This window comes from Pimephales promelas, chromosome 3 (genome assembly GCF_988280905.1).
Source record: "Pimephales promelas chromosome 3, fPimPro1.hap1.1, whole genome shotgun sequence".
NCBI lineage: Eukaryota > Metazoa > Chordata > Actinopteri > Cypriniformes > Leuciscidae > Pimephales > Pimephales promelas.
This window is the reverse complement of record NC_142771.1, coordinates 2,867,569-2,888,830: the sequence shown is the minus strand read 5'-3', so window position 1 is coordinate 2,888,830 and position 21,262 is coordinate 2,867,569. Positions and strand designations below refer to the sequence as shown.

Genomic DNA, 21,262 nt, shown 5'->3' with positions numbered 1-21,262 from the left:
AAAGTAATTAAATTACATTATTAATTAATAAATTATAATTGCATTACACCCAACACTGATTTTTTAATTGTATTTCAATGACTATTTAAAATACCCTTTAAACTTTGACTAGGCTAATGTGATGGATGGTTTTGCCTGGGTGGTCGGCACAATAAGGAAACAAAACATGGAAATATGGGATTCAATGCATAGAGAGTAAATCAGTTCCACAGCATGTCTCATTAGTTCCGGGGTTTATTTTAAAGTCATGAAATATCGTAGCTTTGTGGTTGTGTATTGTATTGGATAATTTTTGAAGGTGAGAAGTTATAATAAATATCTTCAATGAACTAATCACAATTCACTCAATGAAAAATAGAACAATTCAATTCAATATAAAGATAAATATCCCTTCCTTGTGTTGAACATGCACAATTCTACATGAATAAAACAAATAATCCATAAAACACATTTTACAAACATACAAGGAAACAAAACGTGGAAATAAAGGATCCAATGCATAGAGTGTAAATCAGTTCTGTATAAAACTCAAGACAATGCACAAGATAATAACGATTGTGCCACGTAATACAAAGTCAAAACAAGTAAAACATTCGACGCCAAACACAAACACAAGTTCCCTAAGGAGTTCATTGCAGGAAAAATACACAACAAATCAAGAATGTATGTGTTTAATACACTTTTAACTGATAATCCTCCTACTCAAACCGTGCAACTCATATCTTGTTAGTTCTGCTGTTGGCGGTCCCCATTCCACACGTTAATTACCATCACCCTGAAAGCACACGGACATCCCGGAGATGTCTATTTGATGAGTGTGTTTACATCTGGAAGACGTTTTTTTTTTTTTAGAGTATTTGCTCATCTGCAATCAAAAGATGACAAACAAAAAAAAAATCAGAAAGAGTGTTTAACTCCTAGACATGTAGTGTAAATATCAACTGCAAAATTCCCCCATAGAAAGTTTGCAAAAATGGACCGGTACCAAAATCCAGACTTAAGCCCTATTCGCACGGGATTAGTATTACCTGGGGACCACGTGTGAAATTGAAATTACCCACCCACATCTGAATTTCATGTGGCGCATTCGCACGGGATAAGCAAAGCCTGTGATTTTACTCGAATTTACTGACTTATCCCACGGATATGATGTCATTGGCTTTGAAATGTCTTGTCGGTATTATTTTTGTATATAGCCTAATAAATATAGCGCACTGGGGCTGGCACGTAACTTACATTCGCAGCCTGACTCATATGAGTATTCAATGTGCGGCGGCTCGCTGATTGAATGAGACGACCCGGTTACTGTGAACGGGGAGCGCCGGGGACAGTGCGTCTGTTCGTGTGTATAAATCGCTACTGATTGTCGTTTTTTGAGAAAATGAAAGACTTTATAGTGCGGAAAAAATGACCTCGCACTCAAAATACTATCAAAACACTCCAACTCAGCCTCTATTCTTCGCGAAAGATGGATAAAAAGAAGCAGATGAAACAAAAAACTTTAAAAAATGATATACGATCCGGCCAAATCACAGAGATGTCGATTCGCACGGGACTAATATTATCACAGGACCTCGGTGTTCGCGAAATATAGTAGGTAATTTGCGGGGGGATTTTTACTCTACAAATTACAGACATGGCCGATTCGCACGGGATTAAGATCACAGACAAACTCCGCAATTATTACAGGTTACCAGGTAATACTAATCCCGTGCAAATAGGGCTTAAAGAGATGCCCTAAACACCTATCTTCACATACGCAATTCAAGGTTTGAAATTACTTCTCAAGAGACAATATCCCCACTCAAAACGAATATTCGATGTTCATTACTACCGAAGCTTCGAAGCTCAAAAAATGGTATTCGGACCAGCCCTACAAAATTCATACCTCAGTTTTAATCGGCACTATTTTCTATCCATTTCTATCAATCGGCGCTGCTGTTAACGTCAACAGTAAGCACGTTCCGATCAGCTGTTCCATAGTGTTTACACAATCGATTGCCAACGACGTAAAAAGTATAAAATGAACAATGGTGCGAACTTGTAAGTCACCACAAGTGACCGAGAATGTGCCGGGATCACTGTTCAGATTCCATCATTTTCCTGTTTCGGATATAGCTAGGCTACGAGACAGCTTTGGCTGGTTGCCATCGGCTACTCCGCGGGAGCTAAAATATCCAGAATCAAGGATTTTCGTGTGTGCAGTGCTCACTTCAGCGAAGATTACATCCCCAACCAAGGAGGAAAAAGAAAAAAATTGATTTTAAAGAGTTTTATTGTAACGTACCAGAACCACGGGTAAGCTCTATTTACTAACTTTATGATCCCATGTCTAAACTGTATGATAAAAAAGTTGATGTTTAGACTCCAATGGAAAACACGTGAAAAGATGTATAATATAAAAACAGTATATAGGGATATTGGTACAATTTGCTGAGAAAACTATTTAATTGAACACACACAATTGAGGTTTTGTGTTGCAATCAATCACATCTGCAGTATACGGGGAGAGCGGGGCAATGTGAGACATCGGGTAATGTGAGACACCCCCTGTATCTAGTCAACAAAACACATTTGTGGTTGTGTGACCATTATGTTTTTAAGCCCATTCCATTTCCCCTTGGCCATAAAGGAGAGGAGCTCATGGTGCTGTTATAAACATGTTTTTTGCATGTAAAAGTAAATTTTCTTGCTGTCAACTTATTCAACTGTTGTGGTAAAGCAAATTGATTCAGGTAGAAAAATTTATATCATACATGTTGATGAACTATTAACATATAAAGCCATGTGATGATGATAGCTGAAGAGTATCCTGAATTACTAAGAGAGATCGTTTTTATCTAAAATGTGGCAGTGGGGTAAAGTGAGACAAATACTATGGGGTAAAGTGAGACATGAGGCACAAGTTAAGTTTAGTCTTAAAAATATTTTAATGTAATATTACATTACATATGTTTTATTTTTTAATGTCATTGGCATTGTAGAAAAGCCATCATGCCAAGATAATACACCAGGAAGACAACCTGGGGCAAAACACCCCTCGAGGAGATGGAGAGTGCAGCCGCTGAGGTCAAGGAAGGAAAGATGTCTATAAGAGCAGCTGCAAGGGATAGAATTATTGACAAGCCTGACAAGATATTGAGAAGAGGAGGTCTGTTTTAAAAATGTGGAATATTGAAGCCAAAATCTTTCAAACGGTGAGCAGCTGCAGTAGACACAGATGAACGGCTAGTGCGGTCATTGGATGTGCTGTGGCAACTGCATGAACCTGTGGAGAGGCGGCTCAGACGAAAGAACCAATCAGGCTGCTTCGTGCCTTGGCATGTCAGAGCCATCCAGAATGGGTGTGGCCTAAGCCTTTATATTGGGCAGTTCAGCCATAGGTAGTCAGGTTAAGTCCACTGAAGCGATCCCCTGAAGCGATCCCCTGATCAAAGCCACATACATTTTGAATGTGGAGGGGGTACGACCCACGTACAAACTCCCTTGTAAGAAGGCGAGTATACTCGATACTTCGCACAAATAGGGGTCCAGGCTCCGTGAAGCGCACCAGCCAGAAATTACCACCCATTTCTGAGCGTAGAGGCGTCTAGTTGACAGCGCTCTTGCCTCACGGGGATGGCAAATTAATCGGTTTGCCTGCATGAGGAGATCTCTCCTCAGCGCCACCGCAGCTGTACCAGCATGGAGAACCATAACTGGGTCTTCTAGAGAGGGGTTATTAGTAGCACTACACACTTGCTCTCCCTGATCCATTCGATGACCTGTGGTAACATCGTGACTGGAAGGAATGCATTCAGTGGACGGCTCGGCCAATCATGGGCAAGCACACCCCTGCTCTTCTGAGGCGAAGAGGTCGACCTCTGCCTCGCCGAAGATGCTCTATATTAGCTGAACCTTTTGTGGGTGAAGACTGAAGAGACCATTCTCCTGGGGGAACACTGTCTCTGGATAACATATCCGCACCCTGGTTCAGGATGCCTGGCACATGCGCCGCCATTAGGTAGCAGAGGTTGTGCTGAGCCCATAAAATTCGTTTTTTGGCCATGGCGTGCAGGTTGCTTGACCTGAGAACGCCCTGGCGATTTATATAGGACACCACTGCCATGTTGTCTGCCCGGACCAGGACATGGTGGCCTTTCAAGTACGAGAGAAAGGCTTTCAACGATAGAACGACTGCTCTCATCTCTAGACAGTTTATATGTAGGCGTTTCTCCAGGCTTTACTATGAGACGAGTCTGCCCTCGTAAAGAGCCCTCCAACTTAGGTTGGATGTATTTGTCGAGATCACTTTTCTCCTTTTAACCACACCCATACTCACTCCTGACTGATACCAGTCGTCCGCTTTCCAGGGAGCTAGGGCTCTGATAAAAAGTAAGTGGATCAGTTTACCCCCAGCTGGTTCACTTTACCCCCTTGATTTCTCTGGTTTGTCTCAGTTTACCCCTAAGCTGGGGTAAAGTGAGACACAAGACCACTTTTTTAAAAACAATCATATTTTCACTGCCCTTCGTCCTGAATAGATTCAGATAATTTCCATTGGTAGAAAACATCCTGAATTAATGGGAAATGTATAAATCTTACTGATATATCATTTTAGTTCACTTAGAGGAGAGCAAATGTAAAAAATGTCTCACTTTACCCCACTCTCCCCACTCACCTAAAGGATTATTAGGAACACCTGTTCAGTTTCTCATTAATGCAATTATCTAATCAACCAATCACATGGCAGTTGCTTCAATGCATTTAGGGGTGTGGTCCTGGTCAAGACAATCTCCTGAACTCCAAACTGAAAATCAGAATGAGAAAGAAAGGTGATTTATGCAATTTTGAGCGTGGCATGGTTGTTGGTGTCTGAGTGTTTCACAATCTGCTCAGTTACTGGGATTTTCACGCACAACCATTTCTAGGGTTTACAAAGAATGCTGTGAAAAGGGAAAAACATCCAGTATGGGGCAGTCCTGTGGGCGAAAATGCCTTGTTGATGCTAGAGGTCAGAGGAGAATGGGCCGACTGATTCAAGCTGATAGAAGAGCAACTTTGACTGAAATAACCACTCGTTACAACCGAGGTATTCAGCAAAGCATTTGTGAAGAAGACACAACACACACAACCTTGAGGCGGATGGGCTACAACAGCAGAAGACCCCACCGGGTACCACTCATCTCCACTACAAATAGGAAAAAGAGGCCAAAATTTGCAAGAGCTCACCAAAATTGGACAGTTGAAGACTGGAATAAATGTTGCCTTGTCTGATGAGTCTCGATTTCTGTTGAGACATTCAGATGGTAGAATCAGAATTTGACGTAAACAGAATGAGAACATGGATCCATCATGCCTTGCTACCACTGTGCAGGCTGGTGGTGGTGCTGTAATGTTGTGGGGGATGTTTTCTTGGCACACTTTAGGCCCCTTCGTGCCAATTGGGCATCGTTTAAATGCCAAGGCCTACCTGAGCGTTGTTTCTGACCATGTCCATCCCTTTATGGCCACCATGTCCCCATCCTCTGATGGCTACAACTTTCAGCAGGATAATGCATGTCACAAAGCTCGAATCATTTCAAATTGGTTTCTTGAGCATGACAATGAGTTCACTGTACTAAAATGGCCACCACAGCCACCAGATCTCAACCCAATAGAGCATCTTTGGGATGTGGTGAAACGGGAGCTTCATACCCTGGATGGGCATCCCACAAATCTCCATCAACTGCAAGATGCTATCCTATCAATATGGGCCAACATTTCTAAAGAATGCCAGCACCTTGTTGAATCAATGCCAAGTAGAATTAAGGCAGTTCTGAAGGCGAAAGGGTCTAACACAGTATTAGTATGGTGTTCCTAATAATCCTTTAGGTGAGTGTACAGCGGTGTACTCCGTTTCATAAAGGTATCCCTTTGTCGTTGTGCTGAAATTGGTTTCATCATCAGAAGTTTCCCAGTCAAACATGTTGTCAGCGAGTCATGGTATCAACAGCTGATCGAAACGTGCGCACTGTTGACGTTGACAGCAGCGCGGATTGATAGAAATGGATAGAAAAATAGTGTCGATTAAAACTGAGGTATGAATTTTGTCTGGCGTGTTTTTTATGTGGTAAATTAATCAAGCTTTGAAATGCAAATAATTTTTTCATGTAAAATCCTACAGTTCCCTTTCGTAGAGTCACTTCGAGTTACGTCAGAAGTGACGGAGAAAGCCAATCCTCTTCGAGTATTTAATCACGAGCCAATGGCATGCAATGCCTTGGGGCTGCGGAAATTTGCATAGCGTACTCCGCCCTACTCCGTGAGTATAAAAGGAGGAAGTGAACGCAACCGCAGTATGTTTTCGCTTCGGAGCCAAGAGACCTCTTCACTCCTAAGCCATTCTCACTGACAAGACTCTTCGAGACGAGCTCATCTTCAGTGTTGATGTGACGGCGGTACCCAGCGAGATTCTGCATTGCCTGCGATCTGAGCAGTGGTCTGCCAGACTGTGCGCTTCTCCCTGGACGCCTCAGCGCTGAAAGAGTGAATTTCCTCCTCTCTATCTGAAAGAGCTGCACGTGGCACGTCTTTTTAAAGATGGTTCGCCCGTGTTCTTCTGGATGCGGTCGATTCATGTCATCCTCTGATGGTCACGATCGCTGCTCTATTTGCCTGGGCATTCAGCATGCAGCAGCAGCGTTCCTGGATGACTCATGTTCCTTTTGTGGATCGAGACTCAATGATCTAACAAAAGTGAGAGTCCCCACGTCCGCTACTCGTTCAGCTTCTTCTTCGAGAAGCTCTTCGACTCGTGGACAGGGTGATCTGACGGTGACAGTGTGGAACAAAAACCTGACGAGAGAACCTCGGGCCACACCCCTCGCCACAGTGTCAGAGCCAGCGAGCGCTGCTTCGATTCAGGCGTCTGCCTCTTCGCAGGTACCATCTGTTTCGTTCGGCGCTCCAGAGGATGACGCGATGTCGATCGCAGCATCACAGGGCGGGCTTGAATCTTCGGGAAGTGAGGATGCGGCTGCGTTGCCTCCCTCGGGAGCACCAGCGTTGCCCGTGTCTGATCCCGAGATGACGGTCATGCTATCTCGGGCCGCCGTGAGTATCGGGTTGGAGTGGAACCCTCCGCCCTGCCCCGATCTCTCACGGATGGATAATTGGTTTTTGGGGAAAGTTGCCGCCGCAAGGCCACAGCCAAACCCAATTCCTTTTTTTCCCGAGCTGCATGTGGAGCTGACGCGCACTTGGAAGGCTCCTTTGACCTCTCGAGAGCGCGCTCCAGTCTCCCCCGCCTTTCCTCCCCTCGACGGCGTGGCTGCCCGTGGGTACACTGGGATCCCTCCGGTGGAGCGCTCTGTCGCGATGCAACTGTGTCCGCAGAGCGCCTCCTCCCGTGGGGCTCCCAAGCACCCATCCAAAGCCTGTAGGTTCTTGTCGTCTATGGCGGCGCGATCCTATAGAGCGGCGGGACAGGCAGCGGCTGCTTTGCATGCCATGAGCACTTTGCAAGTGTTTCAAGCAAAACTGCTCAGGGACATGCACGAGGGCGGGACTGACCCAGCGGCTTTTAATGAGCTGCGAGCGGCCACTGACCTCGCCCTCCGGGCGTCGAAAATGGCTGCTCGCTCCGTTGAGCAGGTGATAGCCACTAGCGTGGTCCAGGAGCGCCACCTATGGCTCAACCTGGCAGACACAAAGGACGCTGAGCGGACACGTCTGCTCGACGCCCCTCTCTCCCAGGTTGGCCTGTTCGGCGGTGCGGTTGAAGACTTCGCCCAGCAGTTCTCGACCGCCCAGAAGCAGACGGAGGCCATCAAACATATTCTGCCCCGACGGTCAGCTGCTGCCTCCACCCAGCCGTCGGCCCAGGCGCCTCCCTCTGCTCGCCGCCGAGGACGCCCCCCTGCAGCTCCCCTCCCTCCCACGGGTGGGCAGCACCCTGAGTTGGTTAAAGAAAGACTTAACATCATCAGACTGGAATGAGTACGCTCGTCGCCCCAGCGCGGCGACCCTCTCATTCCTCTCTGTCCCTGAGGGTGCGGAAGGAAGTGTGTGTCGTCCCTCGACTACGCACCTCCCCTCCCCCTCTCTCGCCAGACCCCGACAGAACAGACCCCAGTGGGACGCTGGTCCTTCCCTGGTCCCTTCTGTCGGGGAACGGGGCTCGACTGTGCATCCGCACGGGGTAACTCCCGAGCGCATGCCAGTCTCCCCGCCCCGCTGCCCCTCCGGGGGGACGTCTGTGGTTCGCATGACCCCGCTGGTTCACTTCCTGGGAGCCTGGCTAGAGCTCCCCGGGCTGTCCCGCTGGGTCATAAGAACGATCAGATTCGGCTACGCGATTCAGTTCGCACGGTCTCCTCCCCGTTTCAGGGGAGTTCGCTCCACTTTGGTCGGTGGCAATGCCCCGGTCATGAGAGCGGAGATTGCGACCCTGCTGGCGAAGGGTGCAATCGAGACGGTCCCTCCAGCCGAGGTGAGGTCCGGGTTTTACAGCCCCTACTTCAGTGTCCCCAAGAAGACCGGTGGGTTACGACCGATCCTGGATCTGCGCATTTTGAACCGTGCTCTTCACCGGCTACCGTTCAAAATGCTCACAGCCAAACGCATTTTCGAATGCATACGGCCTCAGGATTGGTTTGCAGCGATCGACCTGAAGGACGCGTACTTTCATGTCTCCATATTGCCTCGACACAGACCGTTTCTTCGGTTTGCCTTCGAAGGCCAGGCATATCAGTACACGGTTCTCCCATTCGGGTTAGCTCTGTCTCCTCGCGTCTTCACGAAGATTGTCGAGGCAGCCCTTGTTCCCCTTCGCGAACAAGGGGTTCGCATCCTGAACTACCTCGACGATTGGCTGATTCTGGCACACTCTCGAGAACAGGTTTGCGAGCACAGAGACCTGGTGCTCCGGCACCTAGCCTGGCTGGGCCTTCGGGTCAACCGGGAGAAGAGCAAACTTTGCCCCATGCAGAGGATCTCTTTTCTCGGCATGGAGATAGACTCGGTCGCCATGTCTGCGCAGCTCACGAACGAGCGCGTGCACTCACTGCTGACTTGTCTTCGACAGTTCGAAGGCAAGAATGTGGTTCCACTGAAACTCTTTCAGAGGCTCCTGGGGCATATGGCATCCGCAGCCGCGGCAACGCCGCTCGGTTTGCTTCATATGAGACCACTTCAGCTGTGGCTTCGCGATCGAGTCCCGAGGTGGGCATGGCATCGCGGCTCGCTTTGAGTTCCAGTGACTCCAGCGTGCCGCCGTACCTTCTCCCCGTGGTTGAACCTCAGCTTTTTGCGGGCTGGTGTCCCGCTCCAGCGAGTTTCCAGGCATCTCGTTGTCTCCACGGATGCATCCACCACGAGTTGGGGTGCCATGTGCAATGGGCATGCAGCCGCGGGTTCCTGGACAGGACCCCAGCGCCTCATGCACATCAATTGCCTCGAGCTGTTGGCAGTACGCCTGGCCCTGCACCGCTTTCGAGCACTGCTCAGGGGTCAACATGTACTTGTCCGTTCAGACAACACGACTGCTGTAGCGTACATCAACCACCAGGGGGGTCTACGCTCGCGCCAGTTGTCGCAGCTCGCCCGCCACCTCTTGCTATGGAGTCAGAAGCACCTGAGGTCCCTTCGTGCTATGTACATTCTAGGAGACCGGAACCTGGCAGCCGACGAGCTGTCTCGGATCCGCCCTATCTCCGGCGAATGGCGACTCCATCCCCAGATGGTCCAGCTGATCTGGGACCAGTTCGGGGAGGCTCAGATAGACATGTTTGCCTCCCGGGACTCATCCCACTGCACCCAGTTTTACTCCCTGTCCGAGGGCACGCTCGGCACAGATGCACTGGCGCACAGCTGGCCTCGGGGCCCACGCAAGTATGCGTTTCCCCCAGTGAGCCTCCATGCACGGGTGGTGTGCAAGATCAAGGAGGACGAGGAGCAGGTCTTGCTGGTAGCCCCTTATTGGCCCACCAAGACGTGGTTCTCCGAACTCATGCTCCTCGCGACAGCACCTCCTTGGCCTATTCCTCTGAGACAGGATCTACTCACTCAGAGACGGGGCACTCTGTGGCACCCTCGTCCCGAAATTTGGAGGCTACACGTGTGGCTCCTGGACGGGATGAGGCAAGTCTGAGTTCGCTGCCACCTGCGGTGGCGGCAACCATCACTTCTGCTAGAGCGTCGTCCACGAGACACCTTTATGCGTTGAAGTGGAACCTCTACGTCATTTGGTGCTCTTCTCGCGGAGAAGACCCCCGGAGTTGCTCGATCAGTGTCGTGCTTTCCTTTCTGCAGGAGGGGTTGGAGCGTAGGCTGTCGCCCTCCACCCTTAAGGTCTATGTCGCGACCATTGGTGCGTCTCATGATGCAGTAGAAGGTAAGTCCATTGGGAAGCACGACCTGGTCATCAGGTTCCTGAGGGGAGCAAGGAGGCTAAATCCGCCTCGTCCTCCCCTCGTACCCTCTTGGGACCTCTCAGTAGTTTTAAGTGCTCTGCAGAGGCCTCCCTTTGAGCCTTTGCAATCGGTAGAGTTAAAGTTTCTGTCTATGAAGACGGCACTCCTGGTTGCATTGGCCTCCATCAAGAGGGTGGGGGACCTGCACGCATTCTCCGTTGACGAAGCGTGCCTGGAGTTCGGGCCGGCTTACTCTCATATTGTCTTGAGACCCCGGCCTGGATATGTGCCCAAGGTTCCCACCACTCCCTTCCGGGACCAGGTGGTGAACCTGCAAGCGCTGCCCCTGGAGGAGGCAGACCCAGCCTTGGCACTGCTCTGTCCGGTACGTGCACTTCGCACCTACGTCGACAGAACGCGGTGTTTCAGGACCTCAGACCAGCTCTTTGTCTGTCATGGGGGGAGCCAGAAGGGAAAGGCTCTCTCAAAGCAACGGCTGTCTCACTGGATAGTGGACCCCATTGCTTTGTCTTACCAGCAGCAAGGCCGTCCGTGCCCCCTTGGTGTGACGGCCCATTCCACTCGGAGTGTGGCCTCCTCTTGGGCTCTAGCGCATGGCGCCTCGCTAACAGACATCTGCAGAGCTGCAGGCTGGGCGACACCAAACACCTTCGCCAGATTCTACAATCTGCGAGTCGAACCGGTGTCCTCTCACGTACTCGCTTCCGCCAGTACTGGACCCGCTTAGGTGTCTTCGCTTGCTCGCCACTCCACTTTCGACTGGATAAGTGCGATATTCCTTAGTAGTCTTCCATTGAAGCCTTGAGTCCTCCAGCACCCAGGATGCGGGCACCACTGTTGCTCTAGATGCTGGCTAGGTGCCTCCATGTGCACGGTTCCCTATGGTAACTGTCTCATGTGTATTTTCCACTATAAGCCTCTCTGAGCATGTGTCTTCCCTTGGCAAGCCATCTGCCACCCCTGGAGCTTCTAGTAACCACCTACGGTTGGTGCTCCAGGGATCTCCATATGCGTCCCTATGCGGCCATATGTGTATTCGTATGTCCTCCCTACGGTAGGCATCTGGTAGCATCTCCCTCCCGGGATATGTTTCCCAGTGTACCTTGGTATTCTTGTGTCAAAGTAGGACTCCTGGTGCTTAACTCCAGGTTCAGGGGTCTAGACTTTCGCAGGGCACTGGAAGACAGCTGTAAGATGGCGTGATGGCATTGACCCCCAATCTCCGTCACTTCTGACGTAACTCGAAGTGACTACGAAAGGGAACGTCTCGGTTACGGATGTAACCCTCGTTCCCTGAGTAGGGAACGGAGACGTTACGTCTCCCTGCCACTTCAGCTGTACCGCTGGGTAGACGCCGGAGTTCAGTCTTGGCTCCTCAGCGAAGACATACTGCGGTTGCGTTCGCTTCCTCCTTTTATACTCACGGAGTAGGGCGGAGTACGCTATGCAAATTTCCGCAGCCCAAAGGCATTGCATGCCATTGGCTCGTGATTAAATACTCGAAGAGGATTGGCTTTCTATGCGAAACCCCCAATCTCAGTCACTTCTGACGTAACGTCTCCGTTCCCTACTCAGGGAACGAGGGTTAAATCCGTAACCGAGACGTTTTGTGGCCCCGGAAAATAACTGCGAGTACTTTATTGAAAAACTTCCAGCGGCCAGAACTCTGACCAGGGAGGTGACAACAGAGTGGGCCAGTGTGTATGCACTATAGTGCTGGGAAGGATTGCATTCAACTTCATGTCTTAAATGGGTGAACTAACCCTTTAAGTATTATATTTCACCAGATTTTACAGTGTAGGCTAAAACATATTCAAGCGTGAATGAGAACCGTTTCGAGGGGGATGCCAGGTGTGCAGAAAAACAAACCAAAAAAAACGAATATTATAATGTCAATATCGAACATTACATTCCAATATATACCAATTTGGCTATAGGGTGATGTGTGGCTAACTTACACAAAAGAGATTGTGTTCCTCAGCACATAAAGATGAACTAATTACCGTGATCTTAGACTGGAATTAACTGGTTTCTCCACTGTATGGATCTTCATGTGTTGCTTCAGGTGACTTTTAAAAGAGAAACTCTTTCCACACTGATCACACGTGTGTAGTTTCTCTTTGCTGTGGATCCTCTCGTGTTTTTTCAGAGAAGATGACACACTGAATCTCTTGTCGCAGTGTGAACACTTGTAAGGTTTTTCTCCAGTGTGGATCTTCTCATGTGTATTCAGAGATGCTGACAGACTGAATCTCTTGTCGCAGTGTGAACACTTGTAAGGTTTTTCTCCAGTGTGGATAATCTCATGTTTTTTCAGAGTTGATGACTGACTGAATCTCTTGTCACAGTGTGAACACTCGTAAGGTTTTTCTCCAGTGTGGATCCTCTCATGTGTTTTTAGATGGGATGAGTGACTGAATCTCTTGTCACATTGTGAACACTTGTAAGGTTTTTCTCCAGTGTGGATCCTCTCATGTGTTTTCAGATCTGTCGACTGACTGAATCTCTTGTCACAGTGTGAACACTTGTAAGGTTTTTCTCCAGTGTGGATCCTCTCATGTGTTTTTAGATAGGATGAGTGACTGAATCTCTTGTCACATTGTGAACACTTGTAAGGTTTTTCTCCAGTGTGGATCATCTCATGTGTTTTTAGATAGGATGAGTGACTGAATCTCTTGTCACAGTGTGAACACTTGTAAGGTTTTTCTCCAGTGTGGATCCTCTCATGTGTTTTTAGATCGGATGAGTGACTGAATCTCTTGTCACAGTGTGAACACTTGTAAGGTTTTTCTCCAGTGTGGATCCTCTCATGTGTTTTCAGATCTGTCGACTGACTGAATCTCTTGTCGCAGTGTGAACACTTGTAAGGTTTTTCTCCAGTGTGAATTCTCTGGTGCAGTTTTAAACCGTTTTCTAAAACAAAAGTCTTCCCACACTCAAAGCACACGTACTCTCTCACACCAGTGTGAGTTTTCTCATGTCCATGTAAACTGTGCAGCAGTGAAAAACTCTTTCCACACACAGAACATGAATGCGGCTTCTCCTTCGTATGAACTCTCAGGTGTGTCTTTAGCTCTGATGCCCTAAGAAATGTTTTTCCGCCGTGATCACACTTAAACAGATTCTCTCCGGTGTGGATCTTCATGTGTCGCTTCAGGTGACTTCTTTCCACAAAACTCTTTCCACATTGATCACATGTGTGCGGCTTCTTTCTACTGTGGGTCCTCTCATGTACTTTCAGATTTGTTGATCGATTGAATCTCTTGTCACAGTGTGAACACTTGTAAGGTTTTTCTCCAGTGTGGATCATCTCATGTTTTTTCAGATTTGATGACTGACTGAATCTCTTGTCGCAGTGTGAACACTTGTAAGGTTTTTCTCCAGAGTGAATCCTCTGGTGCCGTTTTAAACTGTTTCCTGAAATGAAAGTCTTCCCACACTCAAAGCACATGTACATGTTTCCTCCAGGTTTGACATGATGTTCCTCCTCCACTTCACTCAGCTCTTCTCTCTCCTCCTTCAATTCATTCAGTTCTTCTCTCTCCTTCTTCACTTCTCTCAGTTCTTCACTCTCCTCCTTCATTTCTCTCAGTTCTTCTCTCTCCTCCTTCACTTCACTCAGTTCTTCTCTCTCCTTCTTCACTTCCATCAGTTCTTCTCTCTCCTCCTTCACTTCTCTCAGTTCTTCACTCTCCTCCTTCACTTCACCCAGTTCTTCTCTCTCCTCCTCCACTTCTCTCAGTTCTTCTCTGTCCTCCTTCATTTCTCTCAGTTCTTCTCTCTCCTCCTTCACTTCTCTCAGTTCTTCACTCTCCTCCTTCACTTCACTCAGTTCTTCTCTCTCCTCCTTCACTTCTCTCAGTTCTTCTCTCTCCTCCTTCACTTCACTCAGTTCTTCTCTCTCCTCCTTCACTTCTCTCAGTTCTTCTCTCTCCTCCTTCACTTCACTCAGTTCTTCTCTCTCCTCCTTCACTTCACTCAGTTCTTCTCTCTCCTCCTTCACTTCACTCAGTTCTTCTCTCTCCTCCTTCACTTCACTCAGTTCTTCACTCTTCTCCATCAGGCCTGACATGAAAGGAAAAAAAATAAAATGTAATTTTCAGTACATCAAAATAATTCTAAGAGAGAAATATAGTGAAAGGACATGGAAGTAAGCCCTGATGTAATGGTAGAAAGTAATCAACTGTTTTAAAATTTTATGATAATTTCATGACTTTTAATAAATTGATTTTTCATCTTTGAAACTTTTTATGAATGAGGTAAATTTATCTTTACTGATTATTATTTTTAAAACATTACAGGCTTGTTTCTTTAACAAGAACTATTCGTTTGATCAGACACAACTATTTAACATGATATTAACATTAAAATATAAAATAATGCCATGTTTTGACACCAACTTTGAGATTGATATTTAACTAAAACTTTTTAATTCACACTAGCCTTTTTCTTCATAGACTTCCATTCATACGTATGTTCACAATCACACAAGCTCAAGTAAATTACTATGAGAAATAACACAAACGTTTAGCATTCAAGTGGAGTGGATTGTTAATTTTGAATTTAGTTCATTTTGTATTATTATTAGTATTATTATATACAGCACAGGCCAGTACAACTGCATGGCAGCACCTCGAGATTGGCATAATGGCGGGCTGGACTATCCATTATGTAGTATCATTATGTAGTTACTGCAGTATCTCCATTATCAAGGGTCAGCTAAGCAATGAGAGGTTCCAGGTCAACAATGAGCCAATACCAACAGTTCTGGAGAAGCCCATCAAAAGCCTCGGCCGCTGGCATAGCGCAGAACTCAAAGACTCGAAGCAGGTGGAGCAACTAAGGCAGGATACAATCAGTGGCCTCAAGACGACCAACAACACAGCTCTCCCAGGGAAGCTGAAGCTGTGGTGTTTTCAGTTTGGGCTGCTGCCCCGTCTCATGTTGCCAATATCTATGAGGTCACACTTTCCCATGCATTTCGACTGGAGAGATTAGTGAATGCACAAATGAGGAAGTGGCTTGGACTGCTGAGGTGCATTGGCCTGTATGGCAATGGAGCCATCTCCCTGCCAATCTCAAGTCTGGTGGAGGAGTACAAATGTGCCAAATCAAGGCTGGAAATGACTCTTGACAGAATCCTGAGATCTAGTCATCAGAGGTGCTGCTCCTACCCTAGCAACGGGGAGGAAATGGAAGCCGACGGCAGCGGTTGCGGCGGCAACGTCTGGCCTCAGACACCGAGATATAGTGGGGCATGTCCAATATGGCAGAGGGGGCCTTGGATTGGAAGCAGCAACACCCACATGGCAAAAGGCTACTCTAACCGAACGGTGGCACATGGTAGTGCGCCACCAAGAGGAAGCAGCCAGGTGTGCCAAGGCTGTCTCCCAAGCCCAGCAAGGCCGCTGGATGAAGTGGGATGGCGTGGAGAGGAGGAAAATCACATGGAGTGAGATGAGGGGCATGGAGGCTAATAAGTTTCATCATCAGAGCTACTTACGATGTCCTGCCCTCCCCAACCAACCTAAATCTCTGGTATGGAGAGGACCCAGCCTGTCCCCTGTGTGCAGCCCCAGCAACCCTTAAACACATCCTGGTGGGTTGCAAGACCAGCCTAACTTAAGGAAGGTACACCTGGTGCCACAACCAAGTGCTGAGTTGCTTGGCTCCCGAACTTGAGGGTAACCACCAACGCCACACCTCTAAATGCTCAGACTACCATCCCACGGACACCAACCTTCATGCAGGAAGGGGAGAAACAGGGGATTAAGCCATCACTCCCAAACTCTGGCCCACTGAACGCAGCCCGGGATTGGGAAATGAGAGTAGACCTTAACTAGAGGCTCAACTTTCCACCCGAAATTGCAGCAACCAACTTGAGCCCAGACCTTGCACTCTGGTCCAGGTCCTGCCGGCATGTCTTCCTTGTTGAAATGACTGTCCCATGGGAGGATGCCATTGATGAAGCATTCAAACGGAAGAGGCTGCGATATGCCAACTTAGCAGCTGAAGCAGAGGGGCGGGGCTGGAATGTGAAGGTGTGGCCATTGGAGGTGGGATGCAGGGGTTTTGTAGCCAGCTCTACCACAAGGCTCTTAAAGGAAGTAGGGATCAGAGGACAGCCCCAACGGAGGGCAATCAAGGAACTTGCCACTACAGAGGAACGGAGCAGTCACTGGCTGAGGCTGAAACGTAAGGAGGCAACATGGGCTGCCAAATGATCACATGGTGTCACCACTGTGCGACACACACCCGGGTCTGATCAACCCGTGGTGGGCCAACCCCGGCGGAGGGTGTCTTGTGATAAGTGGCCGGAACACCCAATGAGGTCGGGCACACAACTGAGGTTGTGTCGCACTGGTGGCACCGTGAGTTCTGTGTCAAAGTTTACCCCACCCAAGATGACATCTCCATTCAATTGTTGGGCTGAACATTAGGGATCTTTAACAACCAGTCCTAGTAAGAATCATTAGGTTAAATTTTTTTAGGTTAAATTTCAGCGTCTGCAGAAATTTCACATGCTCAAAGTGTAGAGTGGCCGCGGCGCTTTAAGACTGCTGGCATTATAAAGAGCGAGAGCGCCCTCTAGATGACAATTAACAATCACTGGCTGAGTTGTTTACGTTAACACGTGAGGCTATGTGCAGCACGGAGAGACGGAGACACTTCAGAAGACAGCGAAACAGCATGAATTTCGTTGTGAAACGGTATGAAATAACTTAATCAATAAAGTAATTAATTTGTTGACTAGATGCTGCATCACCAGAGAAACAACAGCAGAGTGTTTGCCAGCTGTGAGGACTGTAACATAAGTACCTCAAGCGGTTAAAATAATGTGACAAAAAAATATGCAAACCTGATACAAATGTTTAATGTTGCAATTGTTACCATCTGTTTGCATTTGTTTATATCTAGCTGGTCACTTTTATGCATTCATTGGCCGGTGAAAATATGTATTTAAAGGAACACTATGGAATAGGGCTGGGCGATATATCGCACGATATTGTTATGTGCATCTAATCAGTAAAGCTGGTTCCTTGATTAGTAGTAAATCACCTTCACCTGCTTTCAGATGGAGCTGCATCAGAGCCCGTCTAACGGAGAGCCTTGGCACTTACTATTAGCCCCATTGTGTATCACCTTGGTTGCAGTTCCATTAGAATTCCACTGGAGGTGATCGCGGGCGAGAGCAGAATGAATGGGAGTCTATGGGGCTAAACGGCTAAAAGTGTCTCTTTCACCTTGTCGTTAAATTAACATAGATTTTATAGTTGATTCCGCAAGTTCAATATAGATTATAGGCCAAAAGTCGAATGAACGAGTACTTATGTCCTTTTGATTTCTTACAGGTTAGGCTGTTGTTAGCCGGAATACGCTAGCATTCTGCTATTGTGTGACGTCATCACATTTTTGAACGGATTTTTAGAACAGATAAGTGAACTTAAAAATGCAATTTTCAGCTGAGTGTATTATCTTAGCCCTCCCTTTTGAATGCAACTTTCAAATTACTTGACAAAAAATTACATCCTGAGAAAAGTGGATTTATTGGGGTGAAACCCCATTGACTCCCATTCATTCTGCACTCGACCACGAGCGCCCCCGCATGGACAGAGACGTGTTACTGCAGCCAGTCCAGAACCCGGAAGTAACCAGCCAGTGCCAATTCTCTTCAATTAGACATTCTCTGGCGGCATTTACTACACTCCTGGGACTGTATATGAGTCCACACTCAAGAGTGTTAAAGTTAATGAGATAATTAAGTGATTAATTGAGTGATGATTGAGCATAATTGAAGACACCTAAAGCAGAATCACAAGGAGAAAACTGGAATTTCAGGTCACCATTATGGAGATGAGTGTTTGCTTTAGTTGGGCTCTTGACCCTTATATTATAAACTTTTGATTTTGTTTGACTGTTGTATCCGAGTTATAACTGCCAGTTTAATCAAAGAAAAAAATTATCTAATGGTGTTGGTTATATGATGACATTTATCATTTGAACTTAATTTTGTGATTTATGCTGTTGGTTACACAACATGACATCATGACTTTTGCGTAAACATACACGCCACTTTCGAGTCAGGTGATGGTTAAGTTTAGTGATGGGGTTGAGGTAAGTCATATCTTTTTTTTACCTAGGATGGTAAGGGATTAGTCATAAATGTCATTAACCCCAGTGACGGTTAGGTTTAGGGACGGGGTTGAGGTAAGTCATATATTTATATAACGTTAAGTCAACGGCGTTCATAAACACGCTGAAAGGCGATTATGCGTCTTGATAGCACGCCAAAAATGGAAATACGAATTGGCGTGGCATACACACGCTACTTCATGAGATCAGTCTAGGTTACATTATAACTGACATTTTGTATAAATACCCAGAATTTGAAATATAGCCTAATATAAAGGATTTTTTTTAAAGTTGTAAAAAAATAAAAAAATCTTTCTTTTAGGCACACACAGACACTCAAGAAGATTCAGTCAATGCATCTCAACAATGGTGACGAGCAGAATATTCAATTAGGAAAAGTAAATACATAGACAATTCAGATCATAATTTATTCATACTGCAATGCATGATGGGAACATTAATGAGTTGTGATTGGTGGCAACAAGGATTATTATTGTCACCACGGTTGAGATTCTCAGGCTGATTATTGATGTCTGTGTTTCTAAATACATTTGGAAGTGATTTGATTGAACAATTTTTATTAAATGTTTTGAATTATAAGAAAAATACAGATGATCATATGCTGTAGAACCACTAAACTGTTGCAAACAAGTTAAACCAAATCATCTGAATAAGTTTCATTTTTCAGATCACAGCATGATTATGTAAAAAAATAACCAACACTATCAGATCACATTTGTCTTTGCTCATTTGACTGTTATAAATCAATAACAGCAGACAAACACAATTTAAAGTGATAGGCTAGTATAAGTGTCCATCATGCTTTCATGAAATCATGTAACATACTCTACCTTGTCTGTGGACATCGTTCATTCTAAAGCCGGTGCTGGATAAACAGCGAGCGTGCGTGCAACAAGAGAATAATCTCAATCCATTGTCTCAGTCTTTACACAAACTGTACAGTCTTGATTCATCAACCCTGTTGCAAAAAGTTACTGTGTATAACTATGAATAACTTGATGATATTTGAAAAATACAACTTTCTCAGTAAATTGGTGTTTCCTGATAATTCCAAAACAAAACAAAAAAAATCTGTTAATGTTGTTGCAAATTGGGAACCAGATAAAATAAATGTAAAATAAAACAAGTTAAAATATAGTTTTTAGTTAACAATCAATATAAAAATGTCTCAACTCCCTTTACTGACCTTTTTTTTAAACCCTCAGTACCATTTCATAGTTTTAACTCTTTATCCAACATGACATCATGACTTTTGCGTAAACATATACGCCACTTTCGAGTCAGGTGGCGTGTTATCTCCACGCATTTTGTGCTATCCGCGTGTATGCGTATATGTCTACACCATTAACATCCGCGTCATTCCGCGTGTCTGAACACGCAGTCAAATCTCCAGTCATAAATGCCATTAACCCCAGTGACGGTTAAGTTTAGGGATGGGGTTGAGGTAAGTCATATTTTTTTTTTACCTAGGATGGTAAGGGAACAGTTATAAATGCCATTAACCCCAGTGACGGTTAGGTTTAGGGACGGGGTTGAGGTAAGTCATATATTTATATAACGTTAAGTCAACGGCGTTCATAAACACGCTGAAAGGCGATTATGCGTCTTGATAGCATGCCAAAAATGGAAATACAAATTGGCGTGTCATACACACGCTACTTCATGAGATCAGTCTGCTTTATCTAAAAGTGATGAAGTGCTTGAATGTTTCTAACATGAATGTTCTCCAGCATCATGAATGAATGAAGAATAAACACCAACCTCTTTGTTCTTCAATGATGATGTGATTCAGTGTGAGAGGAGCTGATCTGCCAAAATCAAAAATATAAATTTTTATAATAAACAACAGCATTTATGTCTGTCTGTGGATTCATCATACAGTAACTGATGCCAATTCATTTAATTATTTGTATTGCTAATCCTAACATTAATATGCTTCTTCATTAAAATACAGGTATTTAGAATATAGAAAATAATATCATTTGTATATTAGCCAACAAATCCCTGCAGTCTGCTGAAATGAGCTTTAATTGACAATTTTCAGGATATATCTAAATATAGTTTGACTTGATAATAACAATTGCAATAAAGTAATTCCATCATTAACATTCATATTTGTACAGAAAATGTAACGTTTCCATGTCAAAATTCATTAATATTTAGCCTATCTATATTCCCATGCATGTATTTGAAATTTCCCACGTTCGTTATTCATACAGGGGCAACATACATGGTCTACATCAAGTTTAATAAGTAACATTTAATCTGCCTGCCAAAGATAAATGTCGACAAACAAATAAACAAGGTAAACATGAAAATGGCCACAGCAACACTTGGAATCGCTTCCCACAAATTCCCCTCACAGATCTCAAACTTTAACTTGACATTCAGTTACAGTTTTCACTCCAAACATCGAGACAATCACACAAACAAAACACAAAATCTGTCAGGTCTGAATGAACTCCACATATTCTCCTCAGACTCGCTGCTGCTGCACTAAATGTGTACTTCAGGAGGAAGACGCCAGAAACGACGCACAAGTATCGCTGTCATCGATGAAAACAACACAGAAATGAGTCTGTCGCTTAATCAAACTGTATAAAGTGTGTGATGGGTGTGTAAAGATGAGAAATACCGTGAACTGCTCTCCTCACCTCAGAAGACTCGACGCTGAAACTCAAGACAAGGCACGCGCGACCGGTGACGTCATCGGC

General features: G+C 45.8%; 1 protein-coding gene across 5 annotated transcripts in view; it reads right to left on the bottom strand.

Moving 5' to 3' along the window:
- Nucleotides 1–21,262, bottom strand: part of LOC120475464 (uncharacterized) — a 27,492-nt gene extending 6,230 nt beyond the window's left edge. Inside the window, exons 1-5 of one of the 5 annotated variants that reach the window (XM_089129041.1) lie at nt 21,203–21,262; nt 20,310–20,356; nt 19,379–19,413; nt 12,353–14,459; nt 217–865 (exon numbers count right to left, since the gene is read on the bottom strand). In XM_089129041.1, the coding sequence (XP_088985167.1) occupies nt 12,394–14,459; nt 19,379–19,400 (2,088 nt within the window). In that variant the 5' untranslated portion in view covers nt 19,401–19,413; nt 20,310–20,356; nt 21,203–21,262 and the 3' untranslated portion in view covers nt 217–865; nt 12,353–12,393. Of the gene's footprint in view, nt 1–216; nt 14,460–19,378; nt 19,414–20,309; nt 20,357–21,183 lie in introns of those variants that run through there. The other 4 variants (XM_089129040.1, XM_089129039.1, XM_089129037.1 and 1 more) reach the window with 4 other exon arrangements.